This window comes from Marmota marmota, unplaced genomic scaffold (assembly GCF_001458135.2).
Source record: "Marmota marmota marmota unplaced genomic scaffold, marMar, whole genome shotgun sequence".
NCBI lineage: Eukaryota > Metazoa > Chordata > Mammalia > Rodentia > Sciuridae > Marmota > Marmota marmota.
Genome location: NW_026000108.1, coordinates 46,514,691 through 46,542,130, shown reverse-complemented (window position 1 = coordinate 46,542,130; position 27,440 = coordinate 46,514,691). Strand labels below are relative to the sequence as shown.

At 31.0% G+C, this 27,440-nt stretch overlaps 1 protein-coding gene across 30 annotated transcripts in view; it reads right to left on the bottom strand.

Moving 5' to 3' along the window:
* Nucleotides 1-27,440, bottom strand: part of Adgrl3 (adhesion G protein-coupled receptor L3) — a 790,900-nt gene that overhangs the window by 507,465 nt on the left and 255,995 nt on the right. For 29 of the 30 annotated variants that reach the window (XM_048784572.1, XM_048784544.1, XM_048784554.1 and 26 more), the window contains exon 3: nucleotides 6,803-7,036. The exons of the other annotated variant lie outside the window; for it this stretch is intronic. In XM_048784572.1, coding sequence (XP_048640529.1) covers nucleotides 6,803-6,857 — 55 coding nt within the window. In that variant the 5' untranslated portion in view covers nucleotides 6,858-7,036. The remainder of the gene's footprint in view (nucleotides 1-6,802; nucleotides 7,037-27,440) is intronic. 30 annotated transcript variants of the gene reach the window in all.

Sequence of the window (27,440 nt, the reverse complement as noted above, 5' to 3'; positions counted from 1 at the left end):
GCGCCCTCCCCCCCACCCCGTACTAGGGATTGAGCCCAGGGGCATTCTACCACTGAGCTATATCTCCAGTCCTTTTTTAAAAGGATTTAGACAGGGTCTCACTAAGTTGCCCAGGCTGGCCCCAAACTTGCAATCTTCCTGCCTCAGCCCCTGTGCCAATGGGATTACAGGCATGTGCCAGCATGCTGGACAAGAGCTAGCATATAAAAACAACAAAGGATAGCTATAATAACAACGAGTTATTTTCACTAATAATATAAGCAAATTATAATTCTAAGCTCAGTAACTTTTTCAAATTAACTCTTTCTTGAATCCAGTCTATTCATTTTAATTCAATTTAACTCATAAATTCCAAATCTGGTTTGGAACAATCTAGAGCATAAATCAACAAACTTCAATTCAACCACATTTTCTAAGTTCATTATAATTAAGTCACTGTGCTAAGTGCTATGGAATAGTGGTTTCCAAGCATTTAAACATGGGCTAGGGATGTAGCTCAGTAGAAGAGTGCTTGCCTAGTATGTGTGAAGCACTAAATTCAATCTCCAATACTGAAAAAAAAATTTAATTTAAAAAAACAAACATTGAGACTCTGTCAAAAATACAGGTTCTTGAACCCAAACTCTAATCTTAGTAACTAGAATTTCCAAGGGAGCCCCAGGATCTGGCACCAAAGCTCCTCAAGTGACTCTGTAAAGCAGTCAGGGCTGGGATCACTATTATGAAAATTATACAAATGATCAGAATAATGTTCTCAATTCATTTAAATAAGATCTATTTAAAGTCTATTACAAGAGTGAACCTCAATGGTCAAACACTTGCCTAGCATGCAAGAGGCCCCAGAAGCCAAAAAGGAAAAAATAAATAAATAAAGTTCATTAAGAAACCTACTAGTTAGAGCGCTGAATAAATTATAGGATACAGGGCTGGGGTTGTAACTCAGTGGTAGAGCGCTTATCTGGTATGAGTAAGGCACTGGGTTTGATTCTCAGCACCACATACAAATAAATTTAAAAATAAAAAGGTTCAATAACAACTAAAAAAATATTTAAAAAAAAAATTAAAGGATACAATCCTTGTCGCAGGAGAGACTGGAGACTGGCAAGGAGTATAATAATTGTAACAAACAATTATAACACAAGCAGAAGACGCAAGTGCTTCTGTCTGTTGCCTCACTAAAATATATGCTCCATAAAAGCAAAAACTTTGTTTTATTCACTACTATGTCTTCAGTGGGTAGAGGTCTGGTGCACTGGTACTCAATAAACAATTGTCAAATAACAAAACTGAAAGGCAATTTTAACTTCAACTAACTAGATATGAAAATGGAAGTTTTAACAGTGGAGGGGGTAGAGAGAGAGGAGGGGAGGGGAGGGGAGAGTGGGAGGGGGAGGGGGAGGATGGGAAAGGCAGTGGAGCACAACAGACACTAGTATGGCAATATGTAAATCAATGGATGTGTAACTGATGTGATTCTGCAATCTGTGTATGGGGTGAAGGTGGGAGTTCATAACCCACTTGAATCAAGGTGTGGAATATGATATGTCAAGAAATTTGTAATGTTTTGAACAACCCACAATAAAAAATTAAAAAAAAAAAATAAAATAAAATAAAATAAATAGACATCATAAGTACAACCAAACTATTACAGTCACAGACCACCCCAAATCAAGAAATGTAAAATTTAAGATATATTCCAACACCTCAAATACTTAATGAAATCTGAATATAAGAAAGACATATTGTACTTACAATAGTTAGACATGTTCTCATAGACTACCATTAACAAAATCCACATATAACATGTTTGCAAATACAAAGACAAAAGAAAACTCTTTTCCATTTGCTAACATGCATGCTGGCTGCTTTGAAGGCTTTTAAACAAATTCTTACAAAGTATTTGTTATTAGCCCTCATGTCTGTAGTTATACCATGATGTTAGAGGTGCAGTAACTTACAAAATATATATTTTTAAAACACAGTATAAACTGGCTAATGTGGATGATGCTGGATATGTTGGCAATAACCTCATATATCATTATCATGACACAGATAAAACACAGTTGTATAAGGTATTTTACTATAAAAATAGTTATATTACTGCAGATATTACAAATTACCTGGGCTGGCAAACATTATAAACATTTCAAGAATGATTCATTTCTAAAAATAACAAAGTTAAGAAGAGCTTAGAAGTCGAACTTGAGATTTTTCACAACTAAAAGAAAAACATGCCTTCAGAGAAAGAATTGTATGGGAAAATATTAGGTAGTAAAATGTCATTTTGTATTTTGGACTTTCCAAGTCTTATGTCTTGTTAGCAATTATAAAATGTATATACAATTTTAAAAAAAATCACTGACATAAAATAATTTACAACTATAAAATACATTAATAATAAAAAGAAAATTATGTAAAAACAGGTAAATACTAAATAAATATGAATCTGATCTTTGTCTGGACCTAAGAACTATTTAGTATAATAACATGAGCATAACAAAAAGCAGATTAGCTTGTAAAGTCCATATGTGACTTTAACAATAAATAGATTTTCAGAAAAAAGCACGCATAACGTCTTTCTAGAAGAATATTTAATTCCTATGTTTTTCTGTGAAAATGCTATACAATTTTTTTTTCTGTTTCTCATATTAAGTGCCAATGATCTTGTTTTCCACCTCTTCAGTTGTGACTCTGTTTAAAAAGAAACTTTACTTAAGCTGAGATGTAGTTAAAATATATGAGCACAAGACAAGTCACCTTCAGGACTCCCAAAACTTTGGTGCTTGGGTGAAGTTACATTCTAGGATGAGATCTCCTAGCCCAGTGACCCACAATGGACCCAGATATTCCTTTACTGCCAATGGGAATGAGCTCCAGGGACCTACATTATTATGGTTATTGTTCTGAAATTTTGCTGTTTTTCCTTGCTCCTAACCACATCAGATAAATGACAAAAAAAAAAAAAAAAGTACACTTTACCTTCATGCAACACTATGATAGCACTAACAAAGATTGGCCACTGCCTTACTTCCTTCTCTTTCTTTTCTGCCAGTTCTCACTGCATTATAGTAGGGGTTTTGTGCTCTACAGGAAGGGGATACAGCCATGGAAAACAGAAAAAGAGAAATACAGAGGTACACAGAGACATAAAATACGAACAGATAAACATAGAACCAGAGACATTTCTTAATTTTAAAAGTTATATATATATATTTAATGTTGATGTTCTGATTATTTTATTCTGATTATTCTGATTATTCTGGAGCAATATGATTATTCAATTAACATAAGCATATTAGAATTAGTTTTTTTAGCTTAGATTCTAATTTTATCAATATAGAGAGACCTGGCAAAGCTAACCCTTGACAATTAAAAATTACCAACTAAAGAGTGATTTAAGTATTCCTACATTTTGGAAATAATTTAGATTAGACAATAATAATGTTAATAATAATTTTTGTTTAGATACTAGTATTTAGAAACTTCTTGTAAAATTTGAATACTAAGGTTGAAGTAAAGAGAAGATTGTCTTCAAGTCTCAGGTTGAGACTGAGGATAGTTGCATTTTTTGCTTATCTAATGTTTAACCACTTCAAAGTAAATAAGGTGTAGGAAAAAATGGAAGACTTATCAAATACCAACTACTATGTTATAAGTTTTATATATATTATTCCATCCATTACTTAAAATACCCTACAAGAATTTGTACCTTACAGATAACAAAGAGGCTTAAACTTTTTAACCTACTATAAGCTCCTTGAGGAAAGAAATGCAAGTCTTTTGTTCAGTGTTATATCTTTAGTATCAAGCACAGTGTTCTGGCTAAGTTTACTAGTGATAAATGACATAAATTAACTAGTTTACAAAGAAATAGGGTTTCTGAGCTAGTTGGTGGAACAGTTAGAATTTTATCTCGGGTCTTTCAGGTTTCAAAACCCAGTCTGTGTGTCAAAAGAACATGAAAGAGGCAGGTAACCAGTGTTTCTGCCTCAAGTACTCCAAATTAATAGAAGGTCCTTGAATTTAATTTCTCTCAATGTCACTTAGCAGCTATACTATCTCAGTCAAGTTGCTTTACCACTCAATATCTCAATATATTTTTCTGTGTAAAGATAACAGTAACAGTAATCACAAATAATAATAAATCCATGTGATTGTATTAAGGATTAATTAAACCAATATCTGAAGTTTATGGCCATAAAATCAAGAGTCAAGATTATTATTTACTTTGGAAGAAGGGATAGCCATAAAAGTTAGTATTCAGAAAAGCTAATATCCAGAGTTCAGGAGGGCAAACAAAGCTGGACATCTCAACAGTATACATGTAGATGCCATCAGAGAATGTTTTAGAAACAAAAGTACTTTGAAAACTATCAGACATTTTAACTCATTCATCTGAGTATTTTCAATCATACATTATTTCTTTAAGCCAGGATTGATGGACACTTTAAAAAGCCCTATCCTGCCTGTTACAATTTACCACTTCATTAAAGGTATGTTCCTCTACTTTTAAGCAAGTAGGATTCCAAAGGGCTCTTCATAGAGTACTTCAGTCAAAAGTCAAAAGTGGCAGCACAAAGACTAAGGAGAAGACATGCTATAAAAGGAAAAAAAAAAAAAAATATGCATTTCTCTGGTGCTAACTTTTAAAATATCATAGAAGGGAATAAGAATAAAGTTTATAAATAAAAATCCTGAATATTATTTAGTCTACTTTGGTTAAAATTCAAGATAATTTTAAGTAGTCCAAATAAAACAGAAAGGATTACTTTGGTTGTTAACCCTCAAATAGTTTACCAGGGAAATATTCTATGTGTTCTATGAATATATCAGAAGTTTTAAATGAATTTACATACTTCTCAGACTTATCTGGAGATATTCTGGGTGTGTTTGTGTATGTTTCTGTGTGTTTACTACACACACCATGCTCACAATCCAAGACGAGTGATCCATGGTTCAGCCATGTTTGAAGCCCAATAAATACATACAAGATGTCACTTTTTACAACCAAAAAATTTAGCTCTGGAAAAAGATAATCTTTCCCACCATGTCTACTTTTGCTATTTTTAAATACCTTCCTCAAACAAGGGTAATTTTAAAGTGACCATTTGAACAAAAATCATGTATGTGTGTAATTCTTAGTGTGAATATCAAATGAAATAGTTCTCATGGCCAGCTAATTCCTGGTTGTTTTAATTCACTAAAATAAAAATAATCTGGATGGACACAGTATTATGATGAAGAAAATTAACATGTTTGAAGACAAATTTTTCATTCACTGAGCATGGTTTTTTACATAGGATATTTATTTAATCCTCAAAGTAATCTCAAGTAGCTAGTTTTATTTTGCTCTTTTTAAATTAAAAATTAATTTTAATCACCTTTAGATGTATGTATAATTAGAAATGCATTCATTTGAGTGATATGATTCTTATTGCCCCATATAACAAAATGTTTGGTGTACTCATGTATGCGAATGTAAGTGAACCACCAGTATATGAATTAAGAAAACATTTTGAAATTTTTGACAATTTACTTTATTTAAAACAAGGTATAAATAGGATTTTATTCTCATGTTTAAAAATCTACGTACTTTATAACATGTTAGAACTAGATATATTAAATCTGAGGAAATTTAGAGGAAAACTTCAAAAAGGAAAGAAGTTATTTTATCCAGTTTTTCTTTTTCATCATGACAGTAGAATGCAATTCAAATGGAAATAAGCAATTGCATCATTGGTGAACAATGGGTTTCTGTAGACTGTTAAAAACTAAAAGTAAACCAAAGAGGCTAAAAATGCATTTCAGCTGCTTGCTACAACTGTAAAATTCTGAAACATCCTAAAAACTGGCAAATACAGCTGTGCCTCTTTTTCTTTCCTATAAGTACTATCAATGTATGAGATAGTACTAAATCATTTTAATCTTAGTGCAAACCCAATGATAACTAGCACAAAACTTTAAATTATAAAAAAGGAACACATGAACATATATATAGACTTAAATTTACCTGTTTTGGAAAGATTCAGCGAATACATTAAGATGTACAAAATATGTCATTCATCCTTCCATACTGAATGATTATGAATTTTATAAAATTTGCAAAGGCACATGACTTCTATACTATCATATTTATGTAAGAAATATCAAGTTTATTGAATAAAATGAGTTTATAAGTTCATTATGGAGTATATTAACATGTTTCTGCAAAATTACCTTTCTCTAAAAATGAAGGGATATATTCATACTATTCTCTTGTAGGGTTTTTGTTTTGTTTTACATTTTGTTTTTGCAATGAAAGGTATATGACAAAAACAATTTCACTCTAATGAGAGGTTAGAGTTTATACTTTGTGTATTAAAGATTGTATGAAATAGTAACTCTAAAAAAATGATTACTTAGTCTGGGAAAGCAGAGTTTCTTTCATCATTTTTCTAAATGTTTATACCTTTTACATTCAAATTTCTTTAAGCACAAAAACATGTAAGCCCAAAAATTCACAATGATATAATACAGCTGATTTTCCATAAGTGTGATAAAACAAAAAAATGCAGTTTTTTAAAATTAAAAATAAAAATAGCAAAACCGTTTGGTTTTGCAAACATTTCATAGGCACTTTAAGAAATTCAATTGAAAAGTTGTATTTACCATAGCTAAAATTACACATATGGTACTTACTCATTTTAATATATGATTTTTAAAAAACTAGAAATTATCAGAGCAAGGTTTTTGGAGAAAAGGTCTAGCATGAATATGTGAAATGACATTAAGCATTATATAAAAATCTAGTTAAAGATCTTACCATGAACTATTGGTGCTAAGAGCATCAAGAAGGTTAGTAGCTGTGATGACCACATGGCTGTGGGCTTGGGCGTGAGAATTCCTCAAGAATGTATGTTTCAAACGTGAAACAAAGTCACTGTGTTTGTGGTTCCTCTTCTGTACTCCAAGATTGATAATTAAAAATTAAAACAAAATCAAAAAGTAAAAGAAAAATTCCTCAAAAATTGAAACACCAATATTCCAAATATGAAACCTGCAAAAAAGAAGAAAAAAAAGGGGGTGTGGTGGTTATCAATTAGAAGGTATTCTTATTTTAATTCCCTGAAGAATTGCTTTATTTCCTCTTTAAACACCTGTTTTTTGTTCCCATCTTTTTTGTGTACTGGGGATTGAACCCAGGGCACTCTACCACAGAACTGCATCCCAGGACCTTTTTACTTTTTATTTTGATTTTGAGACAGAATCTTGCTAAATTGCCAAGGCTAGCCACAAACTTGAGATTCTCCTGCTTCAGCCTGCCTAGTCTCTGGGATTACAAGCATATACCACTGCATTCAACATTTTTTCAACTGAAGAGCCCAAACATCAACATAAAATGAGTAAATAATCTAAAAACATTTTTATGCATGTATTACCATAGTTTTTATACCTCAGACTCAAACCATCTCTACTGGACAGATTAATTTAAATATACTAATTTTAATATGTATAAGGAGACTTGAGGACTGCTTTTCGTAAGTATTTTCCATACATATATAATTTTACTAACAGAACAGTAAAATATCATCATTCACCAAATATAATTTTTACTAACATTAAAATAGTAAAATATTTTCATTCTTCACTATTACTATAAGTTTGAAAGGGAAAGTTAAGTTACTTTCATTTTAGGCTCTTATATTCTTTCAGAATTTTCCTACATGTTAACTACATTACTTTTCTAAGCATTTTATAACAGTTGTGATTACAGATTTATAAAAGATGCTACTTTTATGTTTGATTGTCTAAAATCTCAATACTGAAATTTAATGCATGATATAACCTAAATTACAATTTTAAAAATTTTATTAAAATGTGCTTCCAGCCAGGTGCAGTGGTGCATACTGTAATCCCAAACATCTCAGGAGACTGAGGCAAGAGGATCTCAATTTCAAAGCCAGCCTCAGCAACTTAACCTTTATCATATCAAAATTACAAGTTTATCAAACTATTTTATTTTTTTGTTCACTTAAATCCCAGTAGTAAGAACACAAATTCTTAACTACCTGATCTCAATTACTGTTCTAGAACTGTGACCTCCAGTAAGTCACTTAATGACTTGGTGCCTCAGTTTCCCTGTTTGTATAAAGGCGGAAGTAATGTTATGTAATTTATAGGGTTATACAAATATTAAGTGAGTTGAAACTAGTAATTTCATATTATATACCACACATTAAAATGTGTTTTATCCAGAGCAATGTTGTCATGGACTAAATATTATATGATTAATTTAATTTAATATTTAATTATGATGATTATATTATGTAAATTATGAGAATGAACAGATTGCTCATAACCTACAAGAAAGTATACCACTATTCATAGAATACTTTTTTTTAGAAAAGTAAACTTTTTAGGATGACTTCTTCCAATTTATATCTTGTCATTAACTTTACTAAACCAATCAATTTTTATATAACAGGGACATTTTAATTAAATCATTTCTAAAGCAAAGTTCTTAATATACAAAAAAAAAACAAGCAAAGATATTAGGGATGCACTAAGTCACATAAGACAGCATCCAATGTATCCATGATTTATTAAAAAATATTGCATAGTCATAAACGTATAGTAATGCTTCATAATCTTGCCCTACAAGGTGATGTTGGACATTGATCCCAAAAATGCCTTCCTAATTTTACTCAGCAATAAAAGATAATAAAATCATGGCATTTGCAGGTAAATGGATGGCGTTGGAGAAGATAATGCTAAGTGAAGTTAGCCAATCCCCAAAAAACAAATGCTGAATATTTTCTCTGATATAAGAAGGCTGACTCATAGTGAAGTAGGGAGGGGGAGCATGGGAGGAATAGATGAATTCTGGTTAGGGAAAAGGGGTGGGAGGGAAATGGAGGGGGCAGGGGATTAGCAAGGATGGTGGAATATGATAGACATCATTATCCAAAATATATGTATGAAGACACGAATTGGGTGTCCACATACTTTATATACAGAGATATGAAAAATTGTAGTATATATGTGTAATAAAAATTATACTGCATTCTGTTGTGATTTTTTAAAATAAATAAAAAAATAAAGTCTAAAAACAAAATTACGTTAAAAAAAAAAACTGCCTTCCTAAAAAGCCATTTTACATGGAACACTCCTTCCAATATGAAATGGAATCTCTATGATACATTAATTCATCAGGAAAAGGAGCACGGCAGCAAGATGAAAATTTAAATGACTATAACTCGTCTTCTCCCATCACTATCAAAGTGTTAATATGTTTCATATGACAAGAATGAGGCAGAAACACAATGAGTCTCAAAGGAGTTTAGACTGAGTAAAATATATAATGAGCTCAAAATGCTAGTTAAAGTTTTCAATTCTGAGAACGTATAAATATGGTTTTCCTTTAAAGTTTTCTTATTTGTTAAATAAGTATATTTATTAGTTCTCAATTGGGAGAGTGTGTGAGGCTATACGATGGAGTTGTAAAGCATGATGAGTTTGGATCCTACTATTTTTCATAGAAGTTTTTATACATTAAACAGGTTCTCCTAACAATTTGACCCCGAAAAATAAAGAATCACAGTAAGGTTCAAGGATCTTTCCTATATTCTAATATTTATGAGACCAAAGAACATTGTATGAAATAATTACTAATAAAACACTTAACCATTGAGACTAGTTAGTTGTAATAATGAGTTGAGTGTTCTAATAATGAATGCAATCTTGAACAGTTCTATCTCATTTTGAACACTCATAAAGGACAGATTCATTGAATTCAACAAATTCACTCACGTATTTTTTTTGTCAATTTGATTCAAGTGTTTGCTGCATTTGGTTACTGGGGTTTGTGATATATAAAAGGCATGATTCTTGCATTGAAATGGGGGGAAAAGGAGGAGGAGGAAGAGGAAACAATGAGGACAGGGAGGAAAAAAAGGACAAGAGATAATGCAGGATAGGCAAAGATTAAAATATAAATCATAATTTATGATCTGTAAATCAAATTTTTAAAAAAGAAACAAAGTGTTATAAACAATACAGATGATAACACTGTGTGGTTTATCCGGAAAACCTGCAAGAAGAGAGGAGAAATTGTGCTAGAATTTGAATAATGGATGAGACTCCCCTGAACTGTAGTTGGACAAAGAACACTCTGGATTAAGGATTGTTATAGTAAAGACAAAGGTGGTTAAAGACTGCATGTTGTAGAACGGCAAGTCATCTAGTTTGTCAGGATTAAGTAAGCACCCTAGAATGTAATACTAAGGATCCATTCAGATAGAACAGAAATGAATCAAATGCAATACAAAGAAATGTGAATTCAACTTGATTTGAGTGCAAATCGGGCGATTTGTGACATATAATCGCATGAAACATCCATACATAGAAATCACCATAACCTCTGTCTTAAAAAGGAAAAATATTTACATTGAATATATTCCAAGGAATTTTTTAGTTCTTCTATATTGATACCAAACATGCAAACACTATTTTTAAAAAATTCTTTAGTATACTTGATAGTTATTTTGAGATAAGGAGCTTGATTAAATTGAATAAATACCAGAAATTGGATTACTAAACGAGTCATTAAATTAATAAACCAACTATTATTTATGATACCTAGAATGTCACTACATGAAAAATAATGCAGGCTTTGCATTTACATAATAAGGCACCATGGTCAGAGTTCCAAATTTGCATAACACTGCTTAGTAGCCATTATGCTATTTCAGATCAAATATTAATTTCTGAGAATTACCAACACTTTTAGATAGAATGGTATTTGTTATGCATTTGGCAGTGACCATTTATCTGCACAGATGTATATTTTATAATGTATACAAGTTAAATACAACCTGGAAGAAATTCACAAATACAGTAAATATGTATTGGCCTTAACCTATATCTGAATGTGATAATAATTTCTTAGTTCTTTATGTCTGCAAAATGTCCTTACTTCCTTAAAAAATAAAATCTAGGCTACCATCATAAAGTCTAAGCCAGAAGCTGGGGATGTAGCTCAGTTGATAGAGTGCTTGCCTTGAAAACACAAGGCCTGGGGTTCAATTCCCAGCACCATCACACACACACACACACACACACACACACACACACACAAGTCTGAGGCATGAGCAACAGCATAAACAGTGTGAGAAGTACCTAGTTTTAAATCCTATTTGCATTGTTAGCTGTCTGACCACAGTAAATTATCAAAAATTGTTATATCCTAATGTGTAAATCTGAATTTCATACTTTTTTTACCAGGTGTTTTAAGGCTTAAAGAAAGGTAACACATATAAAGAACCTATAAAGATTCCTAGGAAGAGTATAAATTCAATAAATTAGAAAAGTTCTTGTTCCCATTTAATGATGGGATTTATTTTCAAAAGTGGGGTTATAAATGGTAAATGAGATTACATTTGGTATTAAGTTGGGTAGAAGAACATTTGATAGGAGTTTGTGAGTGGCTGAGTGGAAAAGTGGATAGAATCAGAAGCTACATTGTAAACACCATGCTTTTAGAAGATTAAATTGGTCATAGCATATACAAGGAAAATGGGGAGAGAAGAAAAATACCTTAGGTAAGCAGTGTCAGCAACAATATTTGCCAGAGTTAGTTTGGTGGGAGTTCACAGTGTTCTGATTTAAAATATAGATTATTTTGAGAAAGTCAAGAAAAATGAGTTTTAGAAATATTTCTGTTCTATGATTTGTGTGAAAGGAAAAACAAATCGGCAGGGAAAAAAAATAGAATGGATATAGAAGATACAGTAAGAAGATTCAAACTGGGAATGAGCAGACAAGCTCAGTAATAAAGCAAACCATCAACTAAGAACTTTGGTTCTATCCTTCCCTCAGTCCCACCCCCACTGTCTCCTCCATGGGCTCCAGAAGATTACTGCAAGAAAGATGGGTTTCTATTCAATTAATCATAAGGTTAACTTGAATTTTATTTCTATTCAATTAATTTTAAGTTAGCGTTAATTTTAAAGTTACTTAAATATGTTTTAAGAAATGAAATGATAAACTATTATACCAGTTTTTGTTGTTGCATAAATAAAATACACATCCCCTTGTAACTGTATTGTAAATAATTATAATTTGAGGATAAATTAGAAAACAAGCCATTTAGGAAGGTAATTTTAATAAACCCTTTTAGAATGAAAGACTCATTTAATTATCTTTCAGATAATATTATGATCTAATGAGTGTCTTAATGTTTAGGAACATATTTGGATTTAATGAACAATGCTATTTTTGGCTTTAGAGCAGTACATCTTTTCTCCAAGAAACAGATTGATGTTTTACACTGGATCATTTTCTTGTGAAGTACCCTTGACTTAACCTCTTTCCTTAGATCTTAAACAGCATCTGATTGGAGCTTATTTCCAATAGGCTTTGAGTAAAGTAATATTTACCTCCATTTGATATGCTTAACTGAAGACGAAATCAATAAGTGTTAACAAAAGGTAAGTATAAGTAACTGTTAGTGAAACTAGTATGGGAGACATTGCAATTGCTTGACAATTACATAATTAGAAGTAAAAAATTGGATCTCATGTTCTTTCCATATGTACAATTTGTAAATAAATCATATACTTTGCTCTTTAAAGAGAAAATACTGAGCTGGGGATACAGCTCAGTGTTAGCTCACCTGCTTTGCACATGAAAAGCTACACAGCCCTGGCTTCTATCAACACATCACAAATAAGTTAATTAATTTAAGTACTTATAAAATTTCAAGTTTTTATCAAAAATTTTGTGAAAATCATTCTAAATGAGAACAGCTATTATTTCAATGCATATTCAAAAGGTGCTGATTCCTTTAAAATGTCATTTATGATAATAATTAAAGATTAATTATTTCATGTTTTAAAGAGAGGTAAAAGTTAAGAAGGACAAGCAAGCTATAGTTAAAACATACAAAATATATCAGGTATCTACTGAAAACCACATAAATCCATTTGAAGAGGAACATGGACTCTATTCCAAAATCTACATGAAACCAAACAAAATGATAGTTCTCCTATAGCAACAGTTAACTTTATTAAGTATTTAATATCTTTAATATGTCTGTCGCTGATTCATGCCCACAATAAGTGCTATAGGTGCTCTATCACCATTCTTTTTTTTTTTTTTCTTTTGAGACAGGATTTCTATTAGCAGCCCAGGATAACCTCAAACTTTTGATCCTCCTACCTCAGCCTCCTGAGTTTGCTTGGATGACAGGTTGCACCACCACCAAGCCTGACAGGCACTATTCTTAAAGCTTCTCATGTACTAACTCACTTAATTGATTGTAAATATTAATATTATGATTCTCTTATAACAACCCCATGAAGAAGGGGCTATTTTATTCCTAATTAGCAAGTGAGGAAACTGAGGGATACAGGTTAAAATATTGCTGAGGTCACATAGCTAAAAATAACTGAGCCAAAATTTATTTAGACTGAGTTAGATTTGCACTTGAGTCTAGACCCAAGGTTTTTGCTTACAATCATTAGATTCCACTGTCTCTCATCTTGCTCTTGAATACTGATTATGCAACACACCTTTGAAAAAGTAAGGATTTTTAGTTAGTTATGATTAGTTTACCTTGCATATTGAATAAAGTATGATAAAGAGCTAGGATACAGCTATATACTGAAATATTCAAACTTCACCTTATGAAGACTGTGTCATAAACAGAATGCACACAATATTTTTTCACTTCTGAATGAGTCCCATGTGCATCATATATGTCTTTGGCATATTTAAATAAATACTGAAGACCAGTATTTATCCAGGCATATTCTGGGCGAGTGAGGGGAAAGACCACTAATTTCATTTGGAAAACAACATAGTAACAATGATCTGGAGGTTCTCCAGAGCCAAGAAAGTGTTTTATCTTAAGTAACAGAACATGTTTTTTAAAATCTGAAAAAGAATACAAAGGCACTTACCGAATAAATATTTGAAATGGTTTCAAAATCTAGCACTATTATTTTCAATGATCATGAGAAAGTTATTCTGTTAGTAATACAATTTTCCTGATAAGGGAACTGAGATCATTTAGAATATTACTGAGAATATGGAAAGATATTTCAAAATAGAATTATTCTTGACTTTCCCATTCTTATTTTAAATGACAGGCCAAGATAACTTAAAATGTTTCTAATACTTATTAGATTCTTACTATCTAGGGAGCCCTTAGTAGGATAGCCTAGCATTGTCTTATGTTAAATTATATTTTAGGCAATTTTGTAAAAATTACTTGAGTAGTTCATGATGGACAACTGTGGCATTATATCTAGAGACCATGTGTTTTATAAGTGCAATTCCAGGATTTAATTTAAAACCAACATAATAATATTTTCTCCTGAGAAGTTCTAAATAATATTATCAATGTAACTGATACTATACTCAAGATTGGCAATGAGTTATTCCCATTGCTGTGTCAATGATTTTGAAGTGTCAAATTAGATCACCAGAATCACATTAAACTACGGTGTGGATTTGGGGGACTAAAGTAGGAACAATGTGCCATTTTTTAACACTAGTTTCTTCTGCAAACAATGATAGGCCCTACATAATTGACCTAACAATAAAGTTAGAATAGTGCAGGTTAAAGTATATAAGGCAGTAATTAATGTTAAATTCATTGTATTCCAGCTTCTTCTACATGGTAAGGAAAAAAATACATATGTACTTATACTTTGAATACTTCTCAAAACAAAGAGGACTGTAGGAGAATGTATAGCTCACAAGTTAGAGTAGTATATCATAGTTTCCTTTTGGTTTAATTACCATGTGTGGTCAAGCCAAACACCTCTTTCATATTATTTGGTTTTAAATCATGTATGTTCACAATGTAAAAAAAAAAAAATCAATGTGATTTTTCAAAAGGAATTTTAGTATTAGTAAGATATTACTATAAAATGTTACAAATTTTAAAAATGCAAAGTGAACTTAAGTCAATGCTTTAGCATCTCCTTCTATAAAAAGAATATGTGTACACTGTGCTTGAAATATTTTTTCAGATTATGAAGGAATCATACCTTTTATGATTCCCAAAATATTATAATATTGCTTTCCTATATTTAATTCCCTACATTTAGTGTATCAGTAGGACAACCAGGCAGGAGAGAAAACACATGTGTTTTGAAATTATCTCATCTCAGTAGGGTGTACCTGGATAGGTCTCAAATTAAACACCTTCCGTAATGGGGCCCATTATGGAGTATCAGTGCTTAAAATACCCACAGGGAGTCAGGGAAAGTTTCTAAGGCTGTGGCATATGATGCAATATTTCTGCTATAACTTTAGCCTGACTAGAAATTCATTTAAATATGTATTTATGGTTTTAAAATCAATAGTTAACACAGTAAGTTTACTAAGACACAGTTTGAAAACAGGAGCCCATCAACACATTTTATTGTAATTGATAATTAGCATTTATAAATGACTAGTCCATTATGAATGGGTCATTTTACAAAAGATAACTTTTAAGATAGCTAATTAAATCACAAGTACAGTCTTCATGAAAAAGAAATTAGTATGGAAAGTAAATTTAATCTTTTTTAAGTTCTTCAAATATTGCAAATAATTACTGGGCATGCATTTGTAGAAACATTTAGCAAATACATACAACTTAGTAGAAATACGATCATCATGCTTTATTTCATTTCATTCAACAATACAAAGAATGTCTAAGTTCGAAATACTAACATTCCAGTTTCCCAAATAAGGAATCACATTTTGTTATCAAAAATATCTCCTCAGCATTAAAGAGGTTACTTGGGAGGTTTAAAAAAAAAAAAAAGGAGGTAAAAAAGAATCAGAATGAAACCATCCTTTTTTTTTTTTTCCAATTCATCCTGCTTCAGTTAGTTCTATTAGGGTAAAAACTGACCTAGACCAGCATCAGGAGAACAATAGAGCAGCACAGTGTAGTAATAAGTTGGCAAAACTTTGGGAAATACAACAACAAAAGAATATGAGTTCATGATCTAATGCCATGTCTATTCAATTACTATGTATATGTTGGTATATTTATAATAATAAATAAATAACATCTCAATTCATATGGTGCCAATCATGACATTTACAAAGGTACACTGACTCACTCCTAAAAAAGTCAAAAAATTAATACTACAAATTTTCTGATATTGAGAGATAAGGTAATCATCCCAAAATAGTACCTTTACTTAAGACAATAAGTAAGACCCAAAAGAGATTTTGGTTAGTGGCAAAAACAAAACATGAAAACAAAAAGACAGCCTCATTAAGAAAAGAGGAAGTACATGAAACCTAAACATAACACAGGACCTTATCTAGAGAACTTTGCAACACATACTTTGAGTATCTGTACTACTCAAAATACACAAAAACTGGAAATTTTCATGAACTCTTTTCACTGATATGAGACAGATGGTATTCTGTAAGGTGACTATTTTTTAATTCCCCATTAGGTTACAAGATATACTATGTAGTTATCTTCAAGTTACATTTTATTTAATTTAGGCCAACCTAATCTAAACAGAGATCATGAAACTGAAATGAAGAAAGAACACTTCCAAAATGCATAAAAGTGGGCTGTCCAAAATATTATGACAGACTATTTTTTAAGACAGGTTCACAAGAAATTTTTTCATAAAATGTTGTGTTCTCAATAATTGAGACCCGTTCTATAAATGGGTTAATGGCTCTTATGTATCGAAAGACATCACTGTTTCTATGCCTGAAAAAGCCCCCCCGCCACCTTTAGGAAAAATATGTTTGAGTTCTGGAGTTAAAAAAAAGTGATGTTTAAGTAAATAAATCATTTATATGTTCAGTCTTCTCAGCAGTGGTTATTCACAAGGACAATACAGAAGCACCCAGCTTCCAAAATAACACCAATTGGGATATTGTACAGAAAGATGTATAGTGTCATAGTTTAACCCTTGCTTGCCTCCAGCTAAAAATAAAGTAAGGGAACACACATGGACTGTGATAGAAAATCCATCAGTTATAACCAAACTGGCATATTTTTAGAAATATGAAAATCTGGGTAATTTCAGGCCAATATTATTATGAAATACAATATTCTTGAAGTTTTTCTCACAGGGATAATGGATGAAGACCAAAGTAAACAATTTCTTACCACAGAAAATGTTGAAAGATTTTTAGGTTACAATATTTTAAATTCAATAACAAAGTCTGTGCTAATGTTTTGATAGTTAAAAATATGGTGAGTTAAAACAATTGAAAATCTAATGCTTATCAATTTTAGAATAAATGATTTTCAAGGTTTGGATTTTCCAGCATGACTGAAATTAATGAGCATGACTTATGTTTGAAGATGATTCAAAGATTAATTTCTCTTTCTAATTTATAACACCAATTTATTTTCAGTGATATTTTACATTAAAATATTTGCTAAAATACCTCAAGACAATGAGATGCAGAAAGAAAATATATTTTTATGAAAATTTACCAATGATTTTTTTAAATGACATGCAAGCAGCATGAGAGTCTAATCACAAAAGTTAGACCTTTACTTCTTTTTTTTTTACCTAAAAATATTAAGATAAATGAAAGATAATTACTTTTCTCCGGTGGAAGAATAAGGAGACTGTTAACTAAGTAAACTGAACTAAATATAATAGTGGCCTTTGAAAAAGAATCCCTTTATAATGTCTTTTACCATTATTGAAAATGCATATTCCAATACGTAGTTTAAAAAAATAAATCAAACAAAATATCCCAACCTCTTGTTAACATAAATGTGTATACAGACTAACTTTAATGTCCTTTAATCATCTTATTAGGAAATTTATTTTATTGCAACAAACTTCAGGATTTTGCCCACATGAAGAACATGTACCTTTCTAGTGGCTCTTGTTGGCTTTTCAGTGTTAGATAATTTTGAGGTTAATTTTCCTCCAGCTCTGTCATTTGCATGTGAGGAGGTAAAATAACTAAGACAATAATACTGACATCCTTAGTCATCACTCAGGAAGTGCAAAGCACTTCTGTGATTTGTAACTCCTTATTCTTCTCTATGTTTAGTGTATGAAAAAGATTTTGCAATTACTACATTAATTCTAGTCAGAATGAAGAAAATGCATGGAATGCTTTAATTTAACTAAATCCTATCAGTGAGCTTAATTAGGTCATTGTATCTAATTAGGTCATTGACAGTTTTACAGTCTCAGACTCTAGGTGCCTGAAATAAATGAATGTTCATGACTACAGCCAGAATATTACTAGAGGTGTTGTTAGATACATTTTAATTTAATAATTATACCTGAGGCATCAATATTGATCAATATAAATTGCTTAGCAAATAAATCAATGTCTCAGAATGATTCCCTGTAATTTAATATTAAGAATATTAAATCCCAGAGGATTGAGAGGCTAAGGCAGGAGGACGGAAAGTTCAAAGCCAGTTTCAGCAACTTAGCAAGACCCTAAGCAACTAAGTGAGACTGTGTCTCAAAATAAAAAATAAAAAGGCTGGGAATGTGGTTCAGTGGTTAAGAACCCCTATTCCAATCTCTGGGGTGTGTGTATGTGTATTTTTAAGAATTTTGAAATCCATTTGCATTTCTCTAATGTTGAGCACATTTTCAAATCCCTTTTGGCTATCTCTATTTTCTTTTAAGAAATGTATATGCAGGTCTTTTACTCAGTTTTTAAATTGGGTTGTTTTTGTTTGTTTTACAACTGAGTTGCTTGAACTCCTTATATATTTTGAATATGAATGACCTGATTAGGAAAATATGGAAAAAAAAANATATATATATATATATATATATATATATATATATATGGGCAAAGCATGTTATTTCACCTTAAGAAAGAAGGAAATCTTACTACCTAAAACAACACTGATGAACTTGGAGGACACTGTGTTAAGTGAACTAAGCTGGACACAGAATGGCAAATATTAAATGTCCTCATTTACCTCAATTACATGTGAAATCTAAACTAGTGAACTTCATAGACTCAAAGAACAGAGTGGTTGCTGGCAGCAACGGTGAAGCAGGAGATGGGTAAATGTTGGCTGAAGGTACTAAGTTCAGTTATATAAGATAAATGAAAGCTAGAGATCTGATATATAATATGGTATATAATGTATTGTACCTTTGAAATTTTTTAAGTATTATGACAAGAAGGAGGAGAAGGAACAAAAGAATAGAATATGGTAATTTTATGGGTGGATGGATATGCTACTTAGGATGCTTATGGTAATCATTTCATGATTCACACATTCATCAAAATAGCAAGTTAAACACCTTAAATACATGTCACCCTCTTTATAAATTACACCCTTGATATGGTTTTAGTATGAAGTATTCTCAAGAAGCTCATGTGTGAGACAATGCAAGAAAATTTAGAGGTGAAATGATTAGATTATGAGAATCTTTACTTATCAGTGTATTAATTTACTTATATGGATTAACTGAGTGGTAACTGTAGGCAAGTAGGTGGTAGCTGGAGGAGGTAAGTAACTTGGCGTGTGTTTAGGGGGTTTACATTTTGTCCTTGGTGAGCAGAGCTCTCTCCTTATTTTTTCCTGGTTTGAAACTGCTTTCCTATGCCATGTCCTTCTCCTATGATATTCTGTCTCTCTTTGAGCCCAGAGTTATGGAGCCAGCTGACCATGAAAAGAACCAACAATGTACCCCAAATAAATTTGTACTCTTTCCATTGTTCTTGTCAGGTCTTTTGATCTGATGAAACAAAACATACTAAAACATACCTCAATAAAATAGAAAAACATTTTTAAATAAAATAAAAAATAATTCTACATATTTGGATATGACAAGTATGTTCATTTTGTAATGAAAGGGGAAATTATTAAATTATAAAAGGGGAACAATATTAATATGAACATGAATGTTTTCAATATCATGTAAAAACTGTTATTATCATTTTGCTTCTAAGGTACATATTTCCAATGAATTCAACCCTGGAATTTCCTAAGTCCTGTATTTTTACCCCTCATATTACCTAGTTACCTTAATCTAGACAAAGCACCATGGTATTTCCTCTCATGCTGGGCTCAGTAAACAGTTTCTGATTTAAATCTTCTTTAGTTTCCTAAACTTCTTTAAAAGATTATTTTTAAAGGTTTCCAAATAATAGCTCCCTTTCATGGAGGAAGCATCAGTTCTATTGGTGGACAGGGAAATCATACTGCATAGTTTCACAGATACCAGGAATGCTTATGGCCTGACCATGTTTTGCACCAAAGTACTCTGTAGGAAGGTAGCTAGGTAACATCACCAAGGTAGTTTAATCATTTGTTGTTTGTTTGTTTCTTTTCCAAGAATATGTCCTTGCTTTAGGAATATGTGTGTTCCACATATATAAAGTTTATGTCTAAATATCTCCTTAAAAGTTCTTTTTAAAAATATTTTCTATCACAGAGAGTTGATCTATACTGAGAGGGACTAGTAGTTTATTAATGTGAATTTATTTCTAATCAAAAGGAAAATTTCTCATATGGTACAAGCCAGGCATTAAAAAAAATATTTGAGTCAAGATTTCAAAAAGATATCTCCTTTACAATTTTACCTGAAGCAGACCTGCTAATAACTAATATATAAGAGGGAAATAGAGGAAAAAGAAAAAGGAAAATTTTGACAGTTCACTGGTCAGTTTAGCTGAAATGCATACTCAAATGCCTACCATTAGAACAAAAATAATCTGTTTGGAGTATTTCCCATCTGATTCAAATGATGAAAAGAAAATATCTTATAAGCTTTCTAGGGTATACTTATATATTTTTCTTTATCATAGAAACATAACATCATATGAAATAGAATTTCTTTACTCTACATACTTATGAATATATACAAAATATACACATGTGTACACAAACATATACCTGTAAAAATTTCATACAGAAAGGAGTATATTATTACAAATCAATGATTAAAGGCAAATTTACTGAATCCTTTCATTAAACAACAAACTGCAAAATATTTTCATTATCCAGATAAAATTTTCTACTCATTATCCAGATAGAGTCAAATAGTTCCACTCTGGATTCCCCAGTATGGAACTATTTTTGACAGATTTATATGTAAGAATATATAGCAGAGGCCAAAAAGAAATGTGACTGGCAGTCTGGAGAACATCAGTATTTCCAGTGGTTAAAACAGACAACCTAATGAAGAAGTTTCTTTGAATTCTAAGGAGCATTAAAAAATGCATTTCAGAGGTCATTAAACCCAAAGAATCCATTAACTACTCTCAGACATGACCCCTCAATGGTCCCTCTTTTTCCCTTTCTTTTTTTTTTTTTTTTTGCTTTGTTGATTCATAGTCAACCAGTCCAAAAAAGTAAAGGCTCACTAACATTATTACAAGAATCACCCTGATGTCACTGGATATACTTTTACATAAGCACATATCTCAATCTAAGTTTATGAATCTTAAAATATAATCAAAGATCCAAATTTACCAGGAAAAGAAATGTAACTCTAATCCTTTTAGTACAGAGTTAATTCTAGATGCCCATAAAAATTACTCTGACATTCATCAACTTTTTATTGGCTCTGCGAGATTCTGTTCCAAATGAAAGTAATTATTATTTTATGTTCTATTCTCAAAGCAAATTTATAAGGAAATAAAAATGAAACATGTGACTCTTAAGACATTTTATGGAGAAATTAACTAAAATAGCTTAATATATGTAAAAAGTACAAAATCCATATTTGGATAATGATGGTGTGTCAGAACTAGTGAAAATTCTTGAAATCATCTACTTCAAGCCTTATTTGAAGTGAAGAAATGAAATACATAAAACATTAAAAATTGGCTTTTTAAAAAATGAATTATCTAGTAGAAATATATATGTGTGTGCATGTGTGCATATTTAAAGATTTAGAAAATAAAAAATATAAAGAAGCATCAAAATATTACGGTAGATGTACTTACTTTAACACCAACATACACTGGAAGATACACTCTTAATCATAGACAGCACAAACTGTAAAACACAACTGGAAAGAAACTTCTGGTAATAATAATTGAAAAGGTTTACAGTTCAAATTCTTGGTCCCATAACATTTTTGTACCAAGCACTCAAGTAAATTCCTGAGAATTTACTCAGTTTTGGTATATTAATGTCTTTACAAAAGAAAGCGTGAGCTTTTATCTCTTCAAATTGAGGGTAAAACTTTTGTATCATGCTATTTATGTAAAGTGACACTATGTTTAAAAAGCAATGCTAAAATAGTTTAATAATAATGAAATAGAGAAAAAGCTACCAGACCAAAGTTTGTCCACATAATCAGATGAAAATTAAGCTATAAAGATTTGACAAAATAATGAAAAAATTTAATTTCTTCTGGTGACTTTTTGAATTTATACTACTTATATGGTGTACCAAACTCTGTTGAAATTAAGATGATATGTAATAAATTAAAAATTAATGAAAAGTTGTGAATGTAGTCCTAAAAATATGTATTAAATGTATTTCCAAATGATGTTTTTTTTTCAAATTTGACAGAAGACAATTTGTTATAAAATCTTTTCATTCATTTCTCTGTATTTTTTCAGCTTTTTCACATAAAACAAATCCAACCCTTTGAGAGTGGGAGGAAAGGAAAGAAAAAAAAGGGAGAGAAGAGCCCTAACAAAAACCACCTTCTTATAAATTATTTCTACACAGGAATGTTCATTGAGTAATTAATCACAGTACTAGAGAGTCCAAAAAGCACATAATTTAGAAAAGAATAAGTTACAAAAAAAGAGTATGATTATTGTGCAACAGAAAATCTGACTCATAAATACAATGGTAACAATGATGAATCACAAGATCAAAACACAGCACAGACCAAAAGTTTCCCAAGACAGATAACAATGTTGCTAATCTACCCATATTTGTTGAGAGGCTGACTTATCTTTTAAAAAAAAGTAAAGTATAAATTAAATAAAATAAAGTAAAGTATAAAAGTAAAGTATAAATTCTTAACTCAATTGCTTACCTAAAAATAAGGACTTCTCAAAATTAAAGGCTATTATTATTTTTTCATCAGTGTATGAAGTACAGATTTTGTTCATGATGAATATGATAATCCCTACAGAATTCAACACTAAAAATGCATAGTCTATAAAACCATTGAGGTAATAGAATTTGTTTCATTTATCACTGATTTAATATCATTGACTTGAACTTTAAATCCTTAAATTATTATTAATGCTTCTATGGAATCTCAATAGTTATAATAATTAACAAAAGGTTTTGGCAGGTATTTTGACAAAATATAGAAAATGAAAGATATATTTTATGAATATTAATCAATACCTAATACTTGGTAGTAATAATTCATCATTGCTTCAAAAATTCAGTGAGTTTTGCTAACATTCCCCCAAATCTACCTTAGAAATTTACATTCATAAGCCTGCCAGAGAAAACTACAAGTCACATTTTGAGGGAAACCAATTTGGATCACAACTGATTTCTCAACCCAGACCTACAATGCTAAGAGGTCTTGGAAAAATATATACTAAGGTCTGAAAGCAAATGAATGCAAGCCAAGAATACTATACCCCGAAAAATTAAGCCTCAGAATTGATAATGAAATAAAAATCTTCAATGATAAACAAAAGTTAAGAGAATTCACATCTCAAAACTCTGCACTAGAAGACATACTTAATAAATATTTCATGAAGAAAAATTGAAAAATAGAACTGATAACGAGAAAAGGGAGAAATTACACTACAAGAGTAGTCAATTAAAGCAAAAACTAATTCCAATTAAAAACAAAAATAAATCAATATGACAGCAAATAAAATGATTTCTCGATAATAACATTGATTATAAATGGCCTAAATTCATCAATCAAAAGACACAGACTGGCAGATTGAATTAAAAAACAAGACCCACTAATATACTCTCTCAAAGAGACTCATCTCAGAGGCAATTATATCCACAGATTAAAGGTAAAAGGATGAGAAAAAAGATGTCATTCACATGGATTTCACAAACTAGGAGGGCTTTCTATCCTGATATCAGATAAAGTGAACTTCAAACCAAAGATAATCAGAAGGGACAACAAAGGTCATTTCATACTGCTTAAGGGAATTGTACATCAACAACACATAATAATCATAAATATTGATGCCCAAATAATGGAGGATCTATGTACATCAAACAAACCCTTATCAATTACAAGAACCAAATGGACCAAAACACAATAATACTGGGTGACTTTAACATACCTCTCTCATCACTGGATAGATCCTCCAAACAAAGCCTAAATAAAGAAGCTATAGAACTAAATAATACAATTCATAATTAGACATACATGAAATATTTCATCCATCATTGATTGAATATACTTTCTTCTCAGTAGCTCATGGATTATTCCCTAAAATAAATCATACCTTAGGCAAAAAAACAATTCTCAGCAAATACAAAACAACAACAACAATAAAAACAGATAATATATTGCATTGTATCAGATCATAATGGAAAAAAGTTAGAAATCAATGATAAAATAAAAAAAATAGAAGCTACACTAACACTTGGAAACTAAAAAGTATACTATTGAATCACCAATGTATAGCAGAAGAAATCAGGGATACTATTAGGGGTAAATAGTTCTAAGAGTAGAGTACATTGCATTAAATTCATTCATCAAATGAACAGAAATCATCAAATAAATAACCCAACATTACATCTCAAAGACCTATAAATAGATTATAGAATCAACACCAAAAGCAGAAGATAGCAAATAATGAAAATCAGCACTGAAACCAATGAAATTGAAACAACAACAAAAAATATCCAGAAAAAGTTGGTTATTTAAAAAAATAAATAAAATTGATAAACCCTTAATTAAGATAACCAAGAGAAAGAGGGGGGAAAACTCAAATCATTAAATTTGTGATGAATAAATGAAGTATCACCACAAACACTACTAAAATATAATAATCAGAAACTATGTGAATATTTATACTCCAATAAAATAGAAATCATGAAGGCATCAACAAATTTCTAGAGATATAGGACCTACCCAAATTGAATCAGGAGGACATACAAGATTTATTTGAAATTTTAAAATTATAGATCTATTTCAAGCAATGAAATTGAAGATACAACAAAGCCCTACCAAGAAAGGAAAGCCCAGAAGCTGATAGATTCTCAGTACAGCTCTATCAAACCCTCAAACAAAAACTAACACCAATCCTCTTCAAATTATTCCATGAAATAGAGAAAGGGGGAACCCTTCTTAAGTTCATTCTATGAAGCTAGTATCACCCTGATACTAAAAACAGACAAAGACACATCAAGGAAAGAAAACTTCAAACCAATGTCCATGATGAAACTAGTTGCAAAAAATTATTAATAAAATACTAACAAATCACATACAAAAACATATTAAAAAGATAGTGCACTATGATCAAGTGGGATTCATCCGAGGAATGCAAAGTGGTTCGATGTACAGAAATCAGTAAATGTAATTCAGTACAACAGACTTAAAGACAAGAACCACATGATTATCTCAATAGATTCAGAAAAAAAATTGACAAAATACAGCATCAAATCATACTCTATACATACACTATAAAAACTAGAGATAGTAAGAACATGTTATATATGTTAAACCCTAGATCAACATCATTCTAAACAGAGAAAAACTGAACGTCTTCCCTTTGGAACAAGGTAGGGACCCCCTCTTTCACAGTCCTTTCCTAGTCAACACAGTCCCTGAAATTCTAGTCAGAGAAATTAGGAAAAAGAACAAAATTAAAGGGATACTAATAGGAAAAGAATACCTCAAACTATCCCAGTTTGCCAAGGATGTGATTCTGTATTTAAGAGAACTGTAAAAGTCCTCCAGAAACCTTCTAGAACTCAAAAGTTAGTTCAGCAAAGTAGCAGGATATAAAATAAATACTCACAATTCAATTGTGTTTCTATACACAAATTGCTGAATCAGCTAAATCAGAAATCAGGAAACTGTCCCATTCACAGTAGCCTCAAAAAATAAAATAAAATACAAGTAAAAGACCTCTACAATGAAATCTACAGAATACTAAAGGAAGAAATTAAAGAAGACCTTAAAAGATATAAAGTTTACCCATGTTCTTAGACAGGCAGAATTAATATTGTCAAAACGGCCATACTACTAAAAGCACTACTCACATAAATGCAATTCCTATTAAAATTCCAATGATTTTCTTCATAGAAATAGAAAAAGCAGTCGTGAAATTCATTTGGAAAAAATAAGAAGTCCAGAATAGCCAAAGCAATCCTTAGTGAGAAAAGTGATGCAGGAGGCACCACAATACCAGACCATAAATTTATAGTTGAGAGCAATAGTAACAAAAACAGTATTGACAACAAAACAGACACAAAGACCAATGACACAGAATAAAAAACACAGAGACAAACCCACATAAATACAGTTATCTCATCCTAGAAAAAGTCACCATAAACAAACATTGGGGAAAAGATAGCTTCTTCAACAAATGGTGCTGTGAAAATTAGAAATCTATATGTAGCAGACTGAAATTTAACCCTGATTCTCACCCTGCACAAAACTCAAATAAAGTGGATCAAGGACCTAGGCATTTACACCAGAAACCTTGCGCCTACTAGAAGAAAATTTTTGCTCAACTTTCCATCATGTCAGCTTAGGAAATGACTTCCTTAACAAAAGTCCTACAGTGCAACAAGTAAAATAAAAAATCAGTAAATGGGATGGTATGACACTAAAGATCTTCACAGCAAAGGAAACAATCTACAGAGTGTAAGAAAATCTTTGCCACCTGTGCATCAGAGTACTAATTTTTAGGGTATATAAAGAACTCAGAGAATTCAACACCAAAAAAAAAAAACCCAATCAATAAATGGGCAAAGATATTTCACAGAAGAAGAAATACAAATTGTCAACAAATAAATGAAAAAAAATGTTCAATCTCTCTAGTAATTAGAAAAAAAATGGAAATTACAACTACAGTGAAATCCCATGTCACTCTAGTCAGAATGACAATTATCAAGAATATAAGGAACAGTAAAAATTGGCAAAATTGTGGGAAAAGGGTATACTTTGCTAGCAGGACTGCAAATTGAGGCAACCACTCTGGAAAGCAATATGCAGATTCCTCAGAAAACCTGAAATGGAATCACCTTTTGACCCAGTTATCTCACTCTTCAGTCTATACCCAAATGACTTAAAATCAGCATACTTCAGTGACACAGCCACATCAATGTTTATAGAAGCTCAATTCACAATAGCTAAGCTAAGGAACCAACCTAGGTACCCTTCAAGAGATGAGTAGGCAAAGAAAATGTGATTTGTATTAATCAATATCATATATATATATATATATATATATATATATNTATATATATATATGATATATGTCTGTGTAGATATATAAATAGATACATAAATACATACATACACACAGTGGACTATTACTGAGCCATAAAGAAGAATGAAATTATG